This window comes from Bombyx mori, chromosome 19 (genome assembly GCF_030269925.1).
Source record: "Bombyx mori chromosome 19, ASM3026992v2".
NCBI lineage: Eukaryota > Metazoa > Arthropoda > Insecta > Lepidoptera > Bombycidae > Bombyx > Bombyx mori.
The window spans coordinates 4224392-4241331 of record NC_085125.1 but is presented as its reverse complement, the minus strand read 5'-3'; the positions used below and the strand labels follow the sequence as shown (position 1 = coordinate 4241331).

General features: G+C 35.9%; 2 protein-coding genes across 4 annotated transcripts in view; both read left to right on the top strand.

Moving 5' to 3' along the window:
• Window positions 1-16940, top strand: part of LOC692988 (aldehyde dehydrogenase) — a 423296-nt gene that overhangs the window by 362937 nt on the left and 43419 nt on the right. The gene's annotated exons all lie outside the window — the stretch shown is intronic.
• LOC101735899 (aldehyde dehydrogenase family 3 member B1) lies at window positions 2614-14687 on the top strand. Of its 2 annotated transcripts, XM_004933447.5 has the most exons (11): window positions 2614-2751; window positions 3150-3184; window positions 3599-3838; window positions 4696-4917; window positions 5161-5324; window positions 7027-7257; window positions 8947-9150; window positions 9848-9963; window positions 10360-10495; window positions 12714-12864; window positions 14117-14687. In XM_004933447.5, exons 1-11 carry the CDS (start codon window positions 2625-2627, stop codon window positions 14162-14164), a joined length of 1674 nt encoding a protein of 557 aa, XP_004933504.2. In that variant the 5' UTR covers window positions 2614-2624; the 3' UTR covers window positions 14165-14687. The 2 variants fall into 2 exon arrangements, with proteins under 2 accessions (XP_004933504.2, XP_021208463.1); XM_021352788.3 differs by lacking the exon at window positions 7027-7257.

Below are 16940 nucleotides of genomic sequence, written 5' to 3'. Positions count from 1 at the left end.
CTCCAAAACCGGCCATGTTACGATTATTCCTCTTGAGGGACAAAGAACGGTTAATGCAGAATGGTATGCTAGCATTTGTTTGCCACAGGTCGTTTCTGAACTCCGTAAAGAGAACTGCAACCGCCGCATCATCCTCCATCACGACAATGCGAGTTCTCACATCGCGCACAGCACAAAAGAGTTTTTAGAGCAAGAAAACATAGAATTATTAGACCATCCGCCGTACAGCCCCGACCTAATACCCTAATGATTTCTATACTTTCCCTCAAATAAAGAATAAATTGCGTGGACAGAGATTTTCATCACCTGAAGAAGCTGTGGACGCGTACAAAACGGCCATTTTGGAGACCCCAACTTCCGAATGGAATGGTTGCTTCAATGATTGGTTCCATCGTATGGAAAAATGTGTCAAATTTCGCGGAGAATACTTCGAAAAGCAATAAATACATTTTTAAATAGTAATGTTGTGTCACTTCGTTAATTCCCGAAATTTTCAGTGCCGCCCTCGTAGATACTTACTGATGGACTCTATGTCCAGCTCGTCGTGGAGATCCACGTTCCTTACGTACCACGGTGCTCCGACGACTATCCTGCAAAATCGGGATTGTATGATTTGAAGGGGTTTCAAGTTAGTGCGGCCGCGTGAGCAAACACTACACTTGCATAGGTCATAACCGGACGTAAGCAAGTTCTGTAGTGTCAGATGTTATTCCTTCACCGTGGAAGTCGATCGTGAATATTTGTTAAGTACGTATTTCATTAGAAAAATTGGTACCCGCCTGGGGGATTCGAACACCGGTGCATCGCTAGATACGAATGCACCGGACGTCTTATCCTTTAGGCCACGGTAACAAACATAAGTAACAAACATATTTTATAAAGTATTAAAATGATTAGAGAATTGAAAACTGACGTTAAACAAAGCAAACTGGATTAACTAACCATAAACCAATGCAGTTAATCTATATTGATTAGTAGAATTATTGAACATTTTATAACTTCATAATTTCCTTTGAAGACTAACTTATAATTACTGTGCTACTCATATCCACAATATCAATTTAAAGATTTATTTCATTGAATTTTTAAAACATATTTCACCAGGTACAATGCACAGACAAATCTCACAAGTATTTGCATTGACAGATACCTACGTAGAATATTTTATAATTATACCTTTTCAAATTTGCTTTAGTTTGATCAGAATTTTCATACTGTCTTAAAATTTGAAGCCTAAACCTGAATTGAATTAAGATGATGCCAAAAATAGGTGGGATCGTGGCACACTTACGGGTAATTAAATATTTCGGTGGTTAGCTAAATAAAATGGAAGCATCAATTCTACCTACTCCAATTTTAAGAATAGCCATAAGAATTCAACGGTTTCAATAAAAAAAAAGTAATATAAGGTAATTTTTGCATACTGAATCACGGACTTACCATAATACCCCCTGCTAATCGATGACGGTAACCATGAAACATCTTGTAATCTTGCTCTCTGCATGCTATAGATTAAGCTCTGATTAAGTAATAAATCTGATAATAGATAATAGATAAGAGTAAACCATTATCTACATCATTCCTTTATATGGAAGTTAGTTTCTCCGTCCTTAATTTGCTAAACTCCACTTTATTCTCATTCCAGTTCTATTGCGCTCTTAAATGCTCACTGAGATTTTGCCTATCCTAATCAATTACAAAATAGTCGTTAGTGTTCTCAAAATACTAATGACATCTCTATCTGTCTATCTATCTACCTACATATATAAAAATGAATTGCTGTTCGTTAGTCTCGCTAAAACTCGAGGAAGGCTGGAGCGATTTGGCTAATTTTGGTCTTGAATTACTTGTGCAAGTCCAGAGAAGGTTCAAAAGGTGGATAAATATAAAAATTCTCAGAATTAAATAAAAATAACAATTTTGTTTCCCCTTTGATGTGTCCTCCGTCGGACGGATTCCTTTTGTTTGTTATAAGTTTATTTTATACAAAAGTTTAGGTATTTTATTTGTCGATTGAGGCACTACGAAGTCTGCCGGGTCAGCTAGTCTTACATATAAGTAAAAAAAAAACTTTTAGTGGCGTTATTGGGTTTTTAATATATGAATAGCGTTCGAACAGACGACGAAGTAGGTAGGAAAAGCATAAGAGGCAGGTTAATGAGCTAAAAATACTACTACTAAAACAATGATAGCAGTAGGCTGTAACTGAAGCAGTACGAGATCGCATCCACGTATCTTCTGAATAATAGCTAGCTATTGGTCCTTTGGACTTATTGTTAGTGTAGCTATCAAAAAATATTTGCAAGCAAAAATGTGTTCCGAATATATTCTATACGCAAACGAACAAGATTATTTTATATAGCTATTCATAAATATTAAACCTTGCGGCAAACATGAGTCAAGGCTTTATAAGTTGAAGCGATAAACGTAAGCCGGATAATTATACATTCGATGGAAATTAATTATAAAGCAAACCGTTTAATAAATTAATTCGCTTAGCTATGCTAAATAGTTGAAAAATCAATGGCTATACCGCATTCACTTCCCGTGATAGCTTGTCAAGTGACTTAACTATTGATGATTTAACAAGTAATAAAATACAATAAAGCGTCCAATTAGTAAGGATGCCACTTGGAGAACAAGCAACAGAAAACATTCACATTATTGATATTGAAAACAATATAGATGTAACGAGAAATTTTACTGAAGCAGAAATTCGTCAGAGTGTAGAAGAAAAATCAAATCCAAAAGGTACGTATACCAACCGGTAAAAGCTATCAGTTACCTATTTCGATAAAAAAGTGTGTTAAGTGGCTGAAAATGATTCATCTCACTACGATGACGGTAAAAAAATTCCGATTCAAAAGGTAGAAAAATTTCATAAAAAAAATTCTTACCTATTCTAGTAACCTCCAGGGTTTATACTAGATTCGCAAAACGAGTGCATGTCTCTTTGTGGACATTTACAGCGTGACTACAAAATTCGCTTCAGAATAGGCAGTCGTATTCATTGATTCATACAAACATTTACAGTTATTGAAATATGTGCATCTGGCTTAAACATGAGGAAACAATTGACACTAATTAATGGATAATCAGGGTTAAACTTGTTAATGTAAATCAGCTTTTAAATTAATTTTATTTTTCAGTGAGCGCAGCTTCCAGGGAAATCTCAATTGAACAGGTAACGAAAATAGAAGCTTATTATAAGGTCTAACACGATGATAAATAGTGGTGGTTTTAAAATAATTTGAATTAACTCAGTTAAATGACCTATAGCATGTACTGTTAATGCCAAAACTCGTGGTGTGCATTCTTTGAATATATTCACAAAAATAAATCTGTTTGTCTGTTCATTTATTTTCTCGTTTGGGTATCACACGAAAACTAAAGTTTGCACTTGTTTGACTAGATTCAATAGCAGTTACAGTTTAAAAAAAAAACATGTAACTAATTGCGTAGCTCTTTCTCCTTTATGATTTAGCTATCTAAACAAAAAAGCTTTCAAGATTTACGTAATTTATTAACGTTTTGAAGACGGTCCCTTTGCACCCTGTATAGAGCATTCCCCTACCTAACCAATACAGAAACTCGCCAGGCCGTTCAAAAAGTCAGAGAGACCTACAACAGTGGTGTTACTCGATGCTTAAAATGGCGCCGAAAGCAACTCCGCAATCTTTATCGTATGTACGAGGAAAATGCTAATCTCATGCTAGACGTGTTGTACCAAGACTTGAGAAGAAGCAAAACTGAAAGCTTACTTCTCGAAATAGACTACATGAAGAATGACCTCAAGCATGTATTGTATAATTTGGATTCGTGGACGAAGCCCGAGCGGGTGAGTCGTCGGTTATTAATTTGTAAGAAGAATAATTTATTTTAAGAAAATAATGTATTAAGCAAAATAAATCCCATTCCGTATTGAAAACCATTTTTAAAGAGACGTTTATAGTTTCAATTTCATTTTTTTTTTTTACAGTTAAATGAGTATGTATATCAGAGGAAGTGTGAAAGTAACCCCGGTAATCAACAAATTAAAGAGCGGACGGTTAGCGCGGTATGGACATGTGATGCGTAGCGAGAAGATGCATATGACTAGGAGATGTATGGAAATGGTAGTGCAATGTAGAGGGGGAAGAGATCGACCGAAGAAGACATGGATGGAGTGTGTGAATGACGATATGAGAGAGAGAGGAGTGAGTGTTGAGTTGACGGCTGATAGAGGAGAACGGAAGAGAAAAATTAGCTGTGCCGACCCCATCTAGTGGATAAGGTGGAGAAAAAGAAGAAGATTAGTTAATACCAAATTATCAAAACCAAATGACACCTCCTTTTAAAATCTAAAGTTTAATAAGTTGCAGAACGTGTCCAAAGTATACTCGAAAAACATTAATCTCCTGCGGCCTTCGCGTAATGACATCTATTAGGGAAGAATAGGATAGGATAGGATAGTATAACAGTTAAGAAAGACGGTAGCTATAGGCTCTAATTGTCGCTCAAATATAAGTAAGCCGTGATTTTCTTTGCCCGTTACACAAATGTCCGCTAAAGACAATTCAAAAACTGCACTGCAATTAGCCAGAGATTTAACAACAATTAGTATTTGGTGAAACTCATTCAAGAGAAGAATACCTTAGAAAAAATCAAAATTCAAATTGAAAACGGTCCGTTTCCTTATTGATTTTAATTCACTAGCCGGACAGGGACTTCGTAAATTGGCTCGACCAAGTATTCATCTACCACGATCCGTATGGTGTAGTACTGATTATTGGGGCTTGGAACTATCCTCTGGCGTTGTCATTGCTACCGATGGCTGGAGCCATAGCAGCAGGGAATACCGTCATCGTGAAACCAAGTGAAATATCTCCGGCAAGTGCAAGATTCATCGTTGAATATATACCGAAGTATTTGGACAATGTAAGTCTTTTATTTTCTCCTCGATTCACTTTAATTGGTCTATTAACAATAACATACATTTATCCTTAATTCATAATAACATATATCCTTAATTTAATACTTTGAACTTCTTATATAAACTATACATACTTGTGTTTATTTAACAAAAAAACATATTCCAAATACATTTAGCTTATAGTAAATTAGATATTATCGTAACGTGATCACAGACACAAAACAAAAGCATAAGCTATATATTTTTAGGATGCTGTCATAATAATAGAAGGAGGGCCGCAAGAAACCACAAAATTATTGTCACACCGATTTGATTACATATTTTATACTGGAAGTACGAATATTGGTAAAATAATCTATGCGTCTGCAGCTAAACATCTAACTCCTGTAACACTAGAGCTTGGAGGCAAAAGGTCAAATATTCAATTATTTATTTAATTTTGTAAGTTAATTATTAACCAAATTAGCAAAAAAAATTAATTAGAAATAGTCTTAAATCAAAGAGCGGGGCGGTAAAATTTACCAATGCAGTGGCAGTGCTGTATCGATATCATGACTGCATATTTTGATTGATACAAATAAACGATATTTATAAAAGATGACTTTAACTCTCTCTGTATATACTAAACGGCAATTTCATAGGTAAAGACCTAATGTCATAACTGTTGAATAAATAGTTCATAAATAATAATAATAATAATAATAACAACTACCGGAAATATATACTAAAGGATGGGACGGTCGACATTTGTCGGGCATGCCACCGTCCGGGAGAGTCTATTAGACATATTGTTTCTGGCTGTTCTCGGTTTGCTAACGGCGAGTACTTGCATAGACATAACCAAGTGGCTAGGATTATCCATCAACAACTTGCTCTGAAATATGGTTTTCTTGATTCTGCTGTACCTTATTACCAATACCAACCTCAACCAGTTCTTGATAATGGTCATGTTACGCTCTACTGGGACCGATCTATTATCACGGATAGGTATATTGTTGCCAATAAACCTGATATTGTGATAATAGATCGATCTGCGCGTCGAGCAGTGTTGGTTGATGTCACCATTCCTCATGACGAGAACCTCGTGAAGGCAGAAAAGGACAAATTAATAAAATATTTAGACCTGGCCCACGAGACTACCGCCATGTGGCATGTTGATTCAACCATCATTGTTCCAATAGTTGTATCGGTACACGGCTTGATAGCGAAAAGTTTCGATCAACATCTTAAGAAACTTTCGTTATCCAGCTGGGTTAAGGGCCTAATACAGAAAGCAGTTATCCTCGATACTGCACGCATTGTGAGGAGATTTCTCACTCTGGAGTCCTAACCACTGGTGGCTTGTGTCGTAGACACCGCCATCAGCGGCAATCTATTTTTATATAGTGTTTTTTAAAAATTGTATTTTTAATATCTTTTTTAAAAAATATTATGTAATTAATAAGATTTTAAATAAATATAAATAAATAATAATAATAAATATTTACTAACAATCACGGATATAAATGTAAGATTTTTATTATACACATACATATATTTAATATACATCCATAACCCTGGAAAAGACATTTATATCAAATATCTTCCCTTGGCGGGATTCGAACCCGCGACCCCTTTGTGTAGGGACCATGTCGCTAACCACTACACCAGACGGCCGTAGATGTATTGATAAATGTTTTGGTACGGACTATTTTAATTTATGTGTGTTATCTGTGCGAATATAGACTAATTTCACTTGTCAGCTAATATAATTAATTGTGTCTTATAAAGAAATCTGATTAGAGTTTCATTGAAATACTGCCTATTTCCAATAATAACCTAGCCATGTCACTCTTTATGATGCACGAATTCTATACCTATACATTTTTTTTTTATGAAAGTCTAATGAAAAAATGCTGTGTGAACTAATATAAACTTTTGGTCTGTAAATACTTGAGAATACATTGACTTAATTTATTTATTATAAAAAAAAGAACACAATATTCCTAACCTAAAAGTACATGTTATTATCCGCAACATGCTTCATCAGATTACAGAATTAATATATATAATATAATAAGATACATTGACTTGTATTTATTGTAAATGGAACTACATTTTAATTTTTTTTATAGTCCTGTATACATTGACGACACGGCGGATCTAGAAATGACCGTGGATCGAATACTCTGGGGTAAATTCATAAATGCCGGTCAGACATGCATCGCGCCAGACTACGTTTTGTGCACGAAAGAAATCCAAGAGAAATTTATACAAAAATCTAAAAGAATCTTAAAGAAATGGTTCGGAGACGACCCACAAAAGACGCCAGATTACAGTAGGATTGTAAACAATAGACACTTTAGGTAAACTCTAATAGATTAAAATAAATAAATAAATCAGTGTTGTTTAGACAAAAAAAGTGTGTGTGTCCGCTCCGACGCACGACTGGAGTTTACTGGATATAAATATAAATTTGTGTCAGTTGAATACAGTAAAATATGCATTTATTAAAAAAGCTTTATTAATAAATGATTTGTAGCGGGTTATATTCGGGTATCAACCCACTAACAGTTGATACGTTCAGGAATCGAACCCGAACGGCGTCCGGCCACAAGCAAAACGATGTCGGTAAATTAAACGAAACAATACGAGAAATAGTTCTATATTACGACAACACGATACACTACAGATTATTAACAAATTAACGAGACACAAAACAAACGAGTAACAAATATATGAAAATACAATAATGAGAGAAACGCGCGATCAGTACGAGGCTTTGTGGCGGACTGCCGGCGCAGCAGCCCGGCGTCACCTGCGATAACGCGGCCGCGCGTTGGCTCCTGATTGGCGCGCGCACGCATCACCATGGCCAATCAGGCGCATAACGCATTTCGTGTGACATGCTATACTCTCTAGTACGATTTTGGTCCCCATAATTTTCATACCCCGGGCCTATATATGTAAATCGATTCTTAAGGAGTAAACTCCAAAAATAAATTGAGTTTTGTCAATAACTGGTGGTAGGACCACTTGTGAGTCCGCACGGGTAGGTACCACCACCCTGCCTATTTCTGCCGTGAAGCAGTAATGCGTTACGGTTTGAAGGGTGGGGCAGCGGTTGTAACTATACTGAGACTTTAGAACTTGTATCTCAAGGTGGGTGGCGCGTCTACGTTGTAGATGTCTATGGGCTCCAGTAACCACTTAACACCAGGTGGGCTGTGAGCTCGTCCACCCATCAAAGCAATGAAAAAAAAACTCTGCTCTACTTTTTTGATTAGTTAAATTACTTCATTGTTTGCAAAAATGAAAATCAACAACGTGTAATCTCGTGAATTTATTTAACATTGATGCCACATAAAAACGCTGCATTTTTTTTTCATCGCTTAGATCGGTGGATGAGCTCACAGCCCACCTGGTGTTAAGTGGTTACTGGAGCCCATAGACATATATAACGTATATGCGCCATCCACCTTGAGATATAAGCTCTAAAGTCTCAAGTATAGTTACAACAGCTGCCCCACCCTTCAAACCGAAACGCCTTACTGCTTCACGGCAGAAATAGGCAGGGTGGTACCTACCCGTGCGGACTCACAAGAGGGCCTGCCACCAGTAATTACGCAAATTATAATGTTGCGGGTTTGATTTTTATTACACGATGTTATTCCTTTACCGTGGAAGTCAATCGTGAACATTTGTTGAGTACTGTTAGATACGAGGGATACGCGAGTGAAACACTTGGCTGCTATTAAAACACTGTCCTATATTTATTGTAATACCCCGTATGCGTAGGCACACGCACACATACTTAACAAGTACGTATTTCATTGGAAAAATTGGTAACAATTGGTTGAACGGTTATTCGAACACCGGTGCATCGCTCAACACGAATGCACCGGACGTCTTATCCTTTAGGCCACGGCGACTTCATTGGCATTTAAAAAGTTCTTGATTAGTTAAAAACAAACAATGCAATTTAACTCAAAATCTGTGTATAAAATGAATAAAATTTGCCAAAGGCTTGATATAATTTAGTTTTCGGATTTCAGTCGTCTCCAGGCAGTTTTAGATGCAAGTAGACATAAAATCGCAATCGGTGGTAAATATGATCCGGGCGATAAATTTATAGATCTAACTATCTTAACTAATGTGGATGTGAACGACAAAATTATGGAAGACGAAATATTTGGTCCGTTATTAGCTATTTGCGTTGTAAAGGATATTAACGAAGCACTAAAATTCATTAACGAAAGGTAAGAACAACGAAATTGTGGTCTAATCTATACTAATATTATAAAGCTGAAGAGTTTGTTTGTTTGAACGCGTTAATCTCAAGAACTACTGGCCCGATTTAAAAAATTCTTTCAGTGTTAGGTGGCCCATTTATTGAGGAAAGCACAAGTGGAGCACCAATAAAGAATGTTTTAAAATATTTTCACTTTCTACGTAAATGAAGTGGGGGTATTTAGCGTTATGCCAAAGTAACTATTCCACGCGGACGGAGTCGCGAGCAAAAGCTAGTTATTTTTAATGCACATTTAAATACAAAAGGAGATTTGTAAACTATTCAAAATTTCTTCTCCCTGATCCTTCGATCAATATTGATCGAAGCCCTGATCTTTTACACTACTAAAAACATGGATAGTCCACTTTCTTTTTCTATGTCTACTAGTTTTGATTTTAAGGGCCAGTTTCTATAAAACAACGTTGCTTACATAAATTCACTTTATTATTGAGGGCCGATAATATTTAACCACTTTGTAATATCGGGCACCATACTCAAATCAAAATGTAGTGAGATAAATATTGCAGTGTTACTAAAATGGCTACTGCGTGCTCACGAAAGATGTACCCAAACTCAAGATAAGAATTAGAGAAAGAGTGCACTTAATAGTTATTATGCCACGAAAAGTTATTTTTTTGTGCTTAAAGAATTATAACATGTTTCAGGGGAAAACCACTTGTCCTGTACGTGTTCTCAAGTAGCGAAAAAGTTCATAAAATATTTGCGTCACACACTAGCAGCGGATCTATTTGCTTCAATGATACAATTGTGTTCACTGGAGGTACTTAGCACAAGATTACTTTTATTTGTTTTTCAGCTCATGAACCACTTAATTACCGATTAATTCCACCTGATTACCGAATCCCATGGACACTTAACGAATGCCACCAAATTGATGCATATAGGAGAATTCTAAGTTGCTTAATTTTTTTTATATAATTTTTTTTTAACTTACACTGGTAGGGAGACATGGCTCTCCTGATGGTAGGTGGTTACCGTTCCACATGGACGTCAGCAATGCCAGGGGCAGAGCGAAGCCGCTGCCTACCGTTTAATACACTCCACAGGCCTCATTTGAAGATGGACATGTCACTGCGCTCGGGAAACACCGTAGAGGGGAGCTTATTCCAAAAGGGTATACCGGTTACAATGCAATTTCAAACTAAATTTTTTTCAGTACACACATTACCGTTTGGAGGAGTTGGATCGAGTGGTATAGGGACCTACCATGGAAAAATGACCTATGACACTTTTACCCACAGAAAGAGCTGCCTCAAGAGAAATTTCTTTTCTGTTGGCAATAAACTGTCGTCGTAAGCAATTAAACTTTTACTTTAATTGTTGTTAAAGGTCTCTAAATTATTGATTTGTTCTGTTACATCATTATCGTCTTTCACATAGGATTTAAATGGTAGCTTCCAAAGTGTTTTAAATACTACTGGCTACGACCACAGTCACACACACACACACACACACACATAGACCACAATCACATTTCCTCTGTCTTTTTTACTGGTGGTAGGACCTCTTGTGAGTCCGCACGGGTAGGTACCACCGCCCCGCCTATTTCTGCCGTGAAGCAGTAATGCGTTTCGGTTCGAAGGGTGGGGCAGCCGTTGTAACTATACTGAGACCTTAGAACCTATATCTCGAGGTAGGTGGCGCATTTATGTTGTAGATGTCTATAGGCTCCAGTAACCACTTAACACCAGGTGGGCTGTAAGCTCGTCCACCCATCTAAGAAATAAAAAATAAAAAAACTTCCGCAATAACAGGATCTTTACTCCCATTTTTTCCTACCTAAGTCCTACATTCCTATATCCCTAATTACTATCTAAGGTACTTTTACTATATAAGATACTGGTGGTTTTGATGTCGCGATGACGAATTTTTGTTTTTTTTTTATAACCGTATATGCAGACAAACATACGGCCCAAGTGATGGTAAGTGGTTGCTGTCGATCATGGACGTTAGCAATGCCAAGAGCAGAGCCAAGCCGCTGCCTACTGTTTAATACATTTACATTAGGCTACACAATATTCATTCAATAAGTGGATGAGGAGAGCCGAAGACCGGGCTCAGTGGTGTGGATTGGGAGAGGCCTATGTCCAGCAGTGGACGACTGTGGGCTGTTGATGATGATGATGATGATGATGACACAATATTCGTCCCCTTATACCCTTTCCGAGTTACATCTTGGCGAAGAACGAGTTCTCGAGTTTATTCGGAACGAGTGGGTCATTTAGTGAATTCACCTCACGCCTGCAAATTGCAAGTTGACACAAGTGAGTGCCAAAATGACGTTTAGTTCCAGTGTAGCCAACTGTTTGAAAACTTTCCCACTAAAGCAATTTAAAAAACCACTAAATTAGTGGTATATTTTTGAGAATAGCCAGAAACTTTTTCTCCCTTTGGCATTTTAAACCTGGTATTTTATATTTGGTATTTGTTTTTAAAAAAAGATAGTGCACAATGCAAAAACTAACAATTATAACTGTTTTTAGCTGTCAGCTATTAAGAGTATAATAAAAAATGCATACAGTGTCATCTATTAAAATTGGAAACATTCAATCGATTTGATTTTTTTTTATTTTTGTTGATGTACGTAAAATTTAAAAAAAAATACAAATAAAATTTTATCCCTAAAAATATCCCCAAAAAATTTCACCCCCTAAAAAAATCCCTGTATACATTTTTTCCCCCTAAATTTGGGGGGAAAACCCCGGAGTTGGCATCACTGTTTAGTTCTGAAGAAATCATTCATTTGAAGGATGTAAAGGCCTTAACATTAGAAATTGAAACATCAATCTTATAATATCGATATATAAAACGGTGTTTACGTGGTACTTACTTACTGCGTACAGACTCCAGTACTTGTTCATAAGGTGGGCATTGGCAAGTAAAAAAAACCACTCCAAACCAGTAACTTTTATGTAACATGAATATTAACATAGTTATTGTGCACATACTTAAGACTGTTTTGCCAATTCCTTTATTTCTGAGGTATTGTTTACAAAAACCTGAATCGCACTAACGACATTTTTACTATATTTTAGCATAGATATAGACAACATTTTAGAACGACATTTTTAAGATATTTTTGCATAGATAGAAGTTCGGCCCAACAAAATAACGGTATACAAAGCAAGACCACATGTTTGGCTGCACCACGCACATTTGGTTTGGTCTTGGGTTTGCGTGGGCAATGTCTTTCATATTGTCCTTGAACTTAATAGTATCTTCATCAAATATTCCAAAATGTTTTATGAATTATTATAAAACGTCCCACTTTCAACAAACCCCAGCTAAGATTTCATCTCGTGTTGTGGGTGACCGAACTAAGTATAAGAGCAGAAAAAATCACCCAGACCACTTAACACTTGACTCACGCAAAGGTCAAATCTAGATCTGTATATCAAGACAATTACCATTAACTCATTCCTGTGACTGTAAATATGAAATTTCCTGTAAAAAGGACAACACTTTCAAAATTAACAAAAAAATTCCCAAGCTTATGTATAAAATTTTCAGTTTGCGTAATCCACCTTACAATGAATGGAAATTGAGAGTTGCAAGGGAAGTTATGCGCAAGAAAAACATTCCTTCTTTTGATTTCTTTTGGCCGCTCATCACTTTTATCATCGGCTGCAGCATAACATATTACATGTTAAATATGCAAAAGGTAAGATTCTTTTTTTCTTAGGCGGTATTTAGAATTACTAAGAAGTTACAAGACTTATTATTAAGAGGTTACAAGAGACGCCACAACGAAAATGCTACCGCCGATCTTAGGTCATTTTTTTTTTTTTTTTTATTGCCTTTGTAGGCAGACGGGCATACGGCCCACCTGATGGTGAGTGGTTACCGTCGCCCATGGACTTCAGCAATGCCAGGGGCAGAGCCAAGCCGCTGCCTACCGATCAAAGTCATGAGATCAAAGTCGTCTTTGTATAACAGTCCTATAATTATTCGAACCGGAACGCATATGGTTCACTGCAGAAATAGGTAGGATGCAGATAACTGACCGTTCGGGCTTACAATACGCCTTACTACTGATCTCTACGGTCCGACGATCGTAGCGCGTTGGTATACTAGTCAAAGAACGTTGCTACTCATTCTCCAGTTGCCCACTGGCCGGATCTCCTCAGTGGGTCACGTTTCCGATCCGATGGTAGATTCTGCGAAGCACTGCTCTTGCTATGGCCAGTGTTATCATCACTCCGGTTTGAGCCCCGTGAGTTCACCTACATGTTAGGGCGAAGCTGAAATAGCCACTCAAGGCTATCAGCATAGGTAGGGAAAAAAATCTCCAGTGAATCCTTAAGTCGCCTTTAACTACACCCATGAGAATAATGCAGTGGTGCCATTCTAGACAACACAGCCAAAAAGAGCTTAACGAATTTGAACGTCATTTTGTAAGAGCATGGTTTATAATCTGGATTAATTTTTATGTCGTATACCTTTTAAAAAAAGCATCATATACATAGTAAATGAAAAGGGCCCAGGAAACGCCGAGTGCTGTAATAAAAACGACAGTGCATTTCCATTCATTCATTCGTCAACAACTATCGCCATCGCTGGCAGCCTAAGGGGCTATTCCAGCTACTCACGGACAAGTAGGTGAGCTCACGGGCTCAACATGAGAGTGTTACACCGACCCTAGATAGAGCAGTGATTCGTTGAATCTACCAACGGATCGGAGTCGCGATCCACTGCAAAGATCCGGCGAGAAACTCAGTGAGTTAAAGGTGGTTTATAGACCAAAGATTGACACACAAGTCATTCTTTATCCCGAGAAAACGAGCAACGTGTTTTATTTGTTCTGATTTATAAATATAAGCTGGGTAAAAACAGCGCGAAACTATTATGAGCTTCTTGTGGAAGTTGATGAGTTTCACCTGTGAACAATTCAGTGTTAATTATCTTTTTTCAAGGTCCAGCCGGAGGTTTTGAACGGAACTAATTCTACAATCTATTCATAAATCTTAAATTGTTTATTAATAATCACCTTGATTTACTTCTGCAATGTTTAAGACTTAACAAAGTATATTTAATAATTAATAAATTATTTAATCGTCACATCCTTATTCACGAATTCTACCTGAGATATGAATATCTAATATCGAGTTTTAGAACCTTTCAAAGACTCGACGCATCGAATTTTATATACGATTTAATTTTATTTATAAATTATTAAAACTGATTCACTATATAAACCGATTACTTACAAGTAAAACCTTAAAAAAATCTCGTCTGGTTGATTAATAAAAAATTATTACACATTAATTTTTAATACTATTTTTCGAGGAATCAAGAGTCATTCCATCTGTAATTTAAGATGTTGTTACACGAATCTTCCTCGATCTCCATCCACTCAATCGAGAATACGATAAACATCACACAATATTCACTTTCTTCTTCTATCATACAATTCGAATAGGCACTGTCTTGTACTTTTATCATTATTTAATTAAATAAATAAATAAATAAATATGTCACTAAGGATTTTTGTTTTTTATTTAAATGTTTCTTTGCTGATAAATTAATCAATAGCCGGGACTAATACCTAAGATTAATGTACTTTTGATTAATCGGTCTTGTCTTGCAAATCGGATGCGGGAACAATAAAAGAGACATCGATTCATTTACCCATATGACGCAAACGATTTTTTTTGTGTGAATCGTAACATAAATATATGCAGGTTATTTGATTGTTTAGGCGTTTTATTGATACCCATATACATCAACAACATAAATGCTGCCACCCACCTTGAGACACGAGATCAAAGGGGAATGCCCATTTCAGGCCCAAAGCGGACAATAGATTAGAGAAAAAATACTTAGTGTATTAATTTTGTCATAAATAAATATGCATTTACTTTCTTCCAAATAAGCGCCACTACAGTTTACAATAAGTAGTTTAAAAAAAGTAACTCTATAGAAACAAACAAGATTTTTATTTTTGCGGGAAAAATATTGCCAGCATCAAAATCTTTTACGTATTAAGTGAACATTTTAAGTATATAAAAAAAAACATATAAATAAATCATTTTAAATATTATCATTAATCAATCGATTTTAATCGATTATAAGCACATAAAATAACATCAAAGACATACCCATTGGACTTTAACTTGTTTCTATACTTGAGACCTTAGAACTTATATCTCATGGTGGGTGGCGCATTTACGCTGTAGATGTTTGTGGGCTCCAGTAACCACTTAACACCAGGGTGGCTGTGAGATCGTCCACCCATCTAAGCAATAAAAAAAAAACATACTTGTATTGTTATTTAAATATGTACAACTAAAACATAAACATAAAAAATAAAAAATAATGTGTACTCGTAAAAAAAAGATTAAGAAATAAATCAATTATCGGTTATTTAAAAAAATGATCGATATATGAATTTCATGTAATTATTTTTCTTTATACTGACAACACTGATTTTAATCTGACTGACTGACACTTCGCTTGCTGCTGCTTGTGCTTGCGTTCAAAATGGATGTATTTTGATTTTTCTTCGATTTATTTTGCTTTTATCAATAACGTTACATACTACGACTGAAAAACATTGTGTGAATTGTGGTTTTAACCTGACCGAGATTTAAAACCGTGTATATGCTCTCCTGTGCTATTTTTAGATGATTTACTAATTGTGTATGAAGATGAAGAAAATATAGATATTTAAAGAAGTATGTGTGTTTTTTATACCCTAATAACTACAATTGGATAAAAATACATTAGGAACATAAACATTAAAAAAAGAAAAGTTATTGAAGTATTTATATGGAAAATTAACCTCAAAACGAGTTTTTATTTTTATTATATTTTTTATAAAAGTGGCGTCAATTTCAATATATTTTTTAGATATCTAATACATTTAAGAATTTGAATCAGTCCATTTTTATAGTAATATTTGATGTCCACCTTGGGCCTAGCACACTATGGAGAGTGGGCATTGCCCTTTCACTTCTATAGTGCAACGCCTGCCTCGTCCTTGAAACAGGAACGCACTACGGCTTCGCAATAGAAATAGGCAGGGTAGTAGTACCTACCCGTGCGGGCCCACAAGAGGGCCTACCACCACTTAATACTTTATTACAATGATTTATCTTATACCTTTAAACGAGCAATTCTTGTATATTAATATATACTTATATAATCTGAATCTCGGAAACGGCTCCAACGATTTTCATAAAATTTAGTATACAGGGGATTTCGGGGGCGATAAATCGATCTAGCTACGATTTATTTTCAGAAAAAGTTGTTTTATTCGTGTTTCCAATAATCAACTCTTCCCGACATCTGTTGGCGAATAATAATACTATTTTTCTTGATTGAGGGCAACTAACCGCTTTAAAAATACAACAAGATGGCGTTATAAAAAAAAAAAAACGAGCAAAGCTCGGTCATCATCTAGTTATAATTATTTATAATACTTTAAGCTCCTTAGAACTACACAATCGGCCCTCAAAATTAGAGATGTTGATCTTTATTACAATCTCCATTATTCACTCTCCAGAAGCTAACTGTGAGTTCGACTTCTTCAAGCTTCATTATGAATAATAGAAACGCGAGACAAATGAATTATACAAACACATCCAACATCAGTACCTACGTAACTCTGAAATATACCAGTTTCTGTTTGTAACGTTCTAACAAACAAAAAAACCGGTACTGGCCATATCGAAATGAAATTTGAAGATGTAGAAACATTCAGAACATAGTTATTTAATAAATTACTGGTAGTATAAA

Bases quoted from the DNA above. Each gene is read 5' to 3' on its own strand.
- LOC101735899 (XM_004933447.5), top strand. From the start codon at position 2,625: ATGCCACTTGGAGAACAAGCAACAGAAAACATTCACATTATTGATATT. The intron at 3,185-3,598 runs GTAACGAAAATA...GAAACTCGCCAG, and splicing joins GGGAAATCTCAATTGAACAG to GCCGTTCAAAAAGTCAGAGA. The intron at 4,918-5,160 runs GTAAGTCTTTTA...ATATATTTTTAG, and splicing joins TACCGAAGTATTTGGACAAT to GATGCTGTCATAATAATAGA.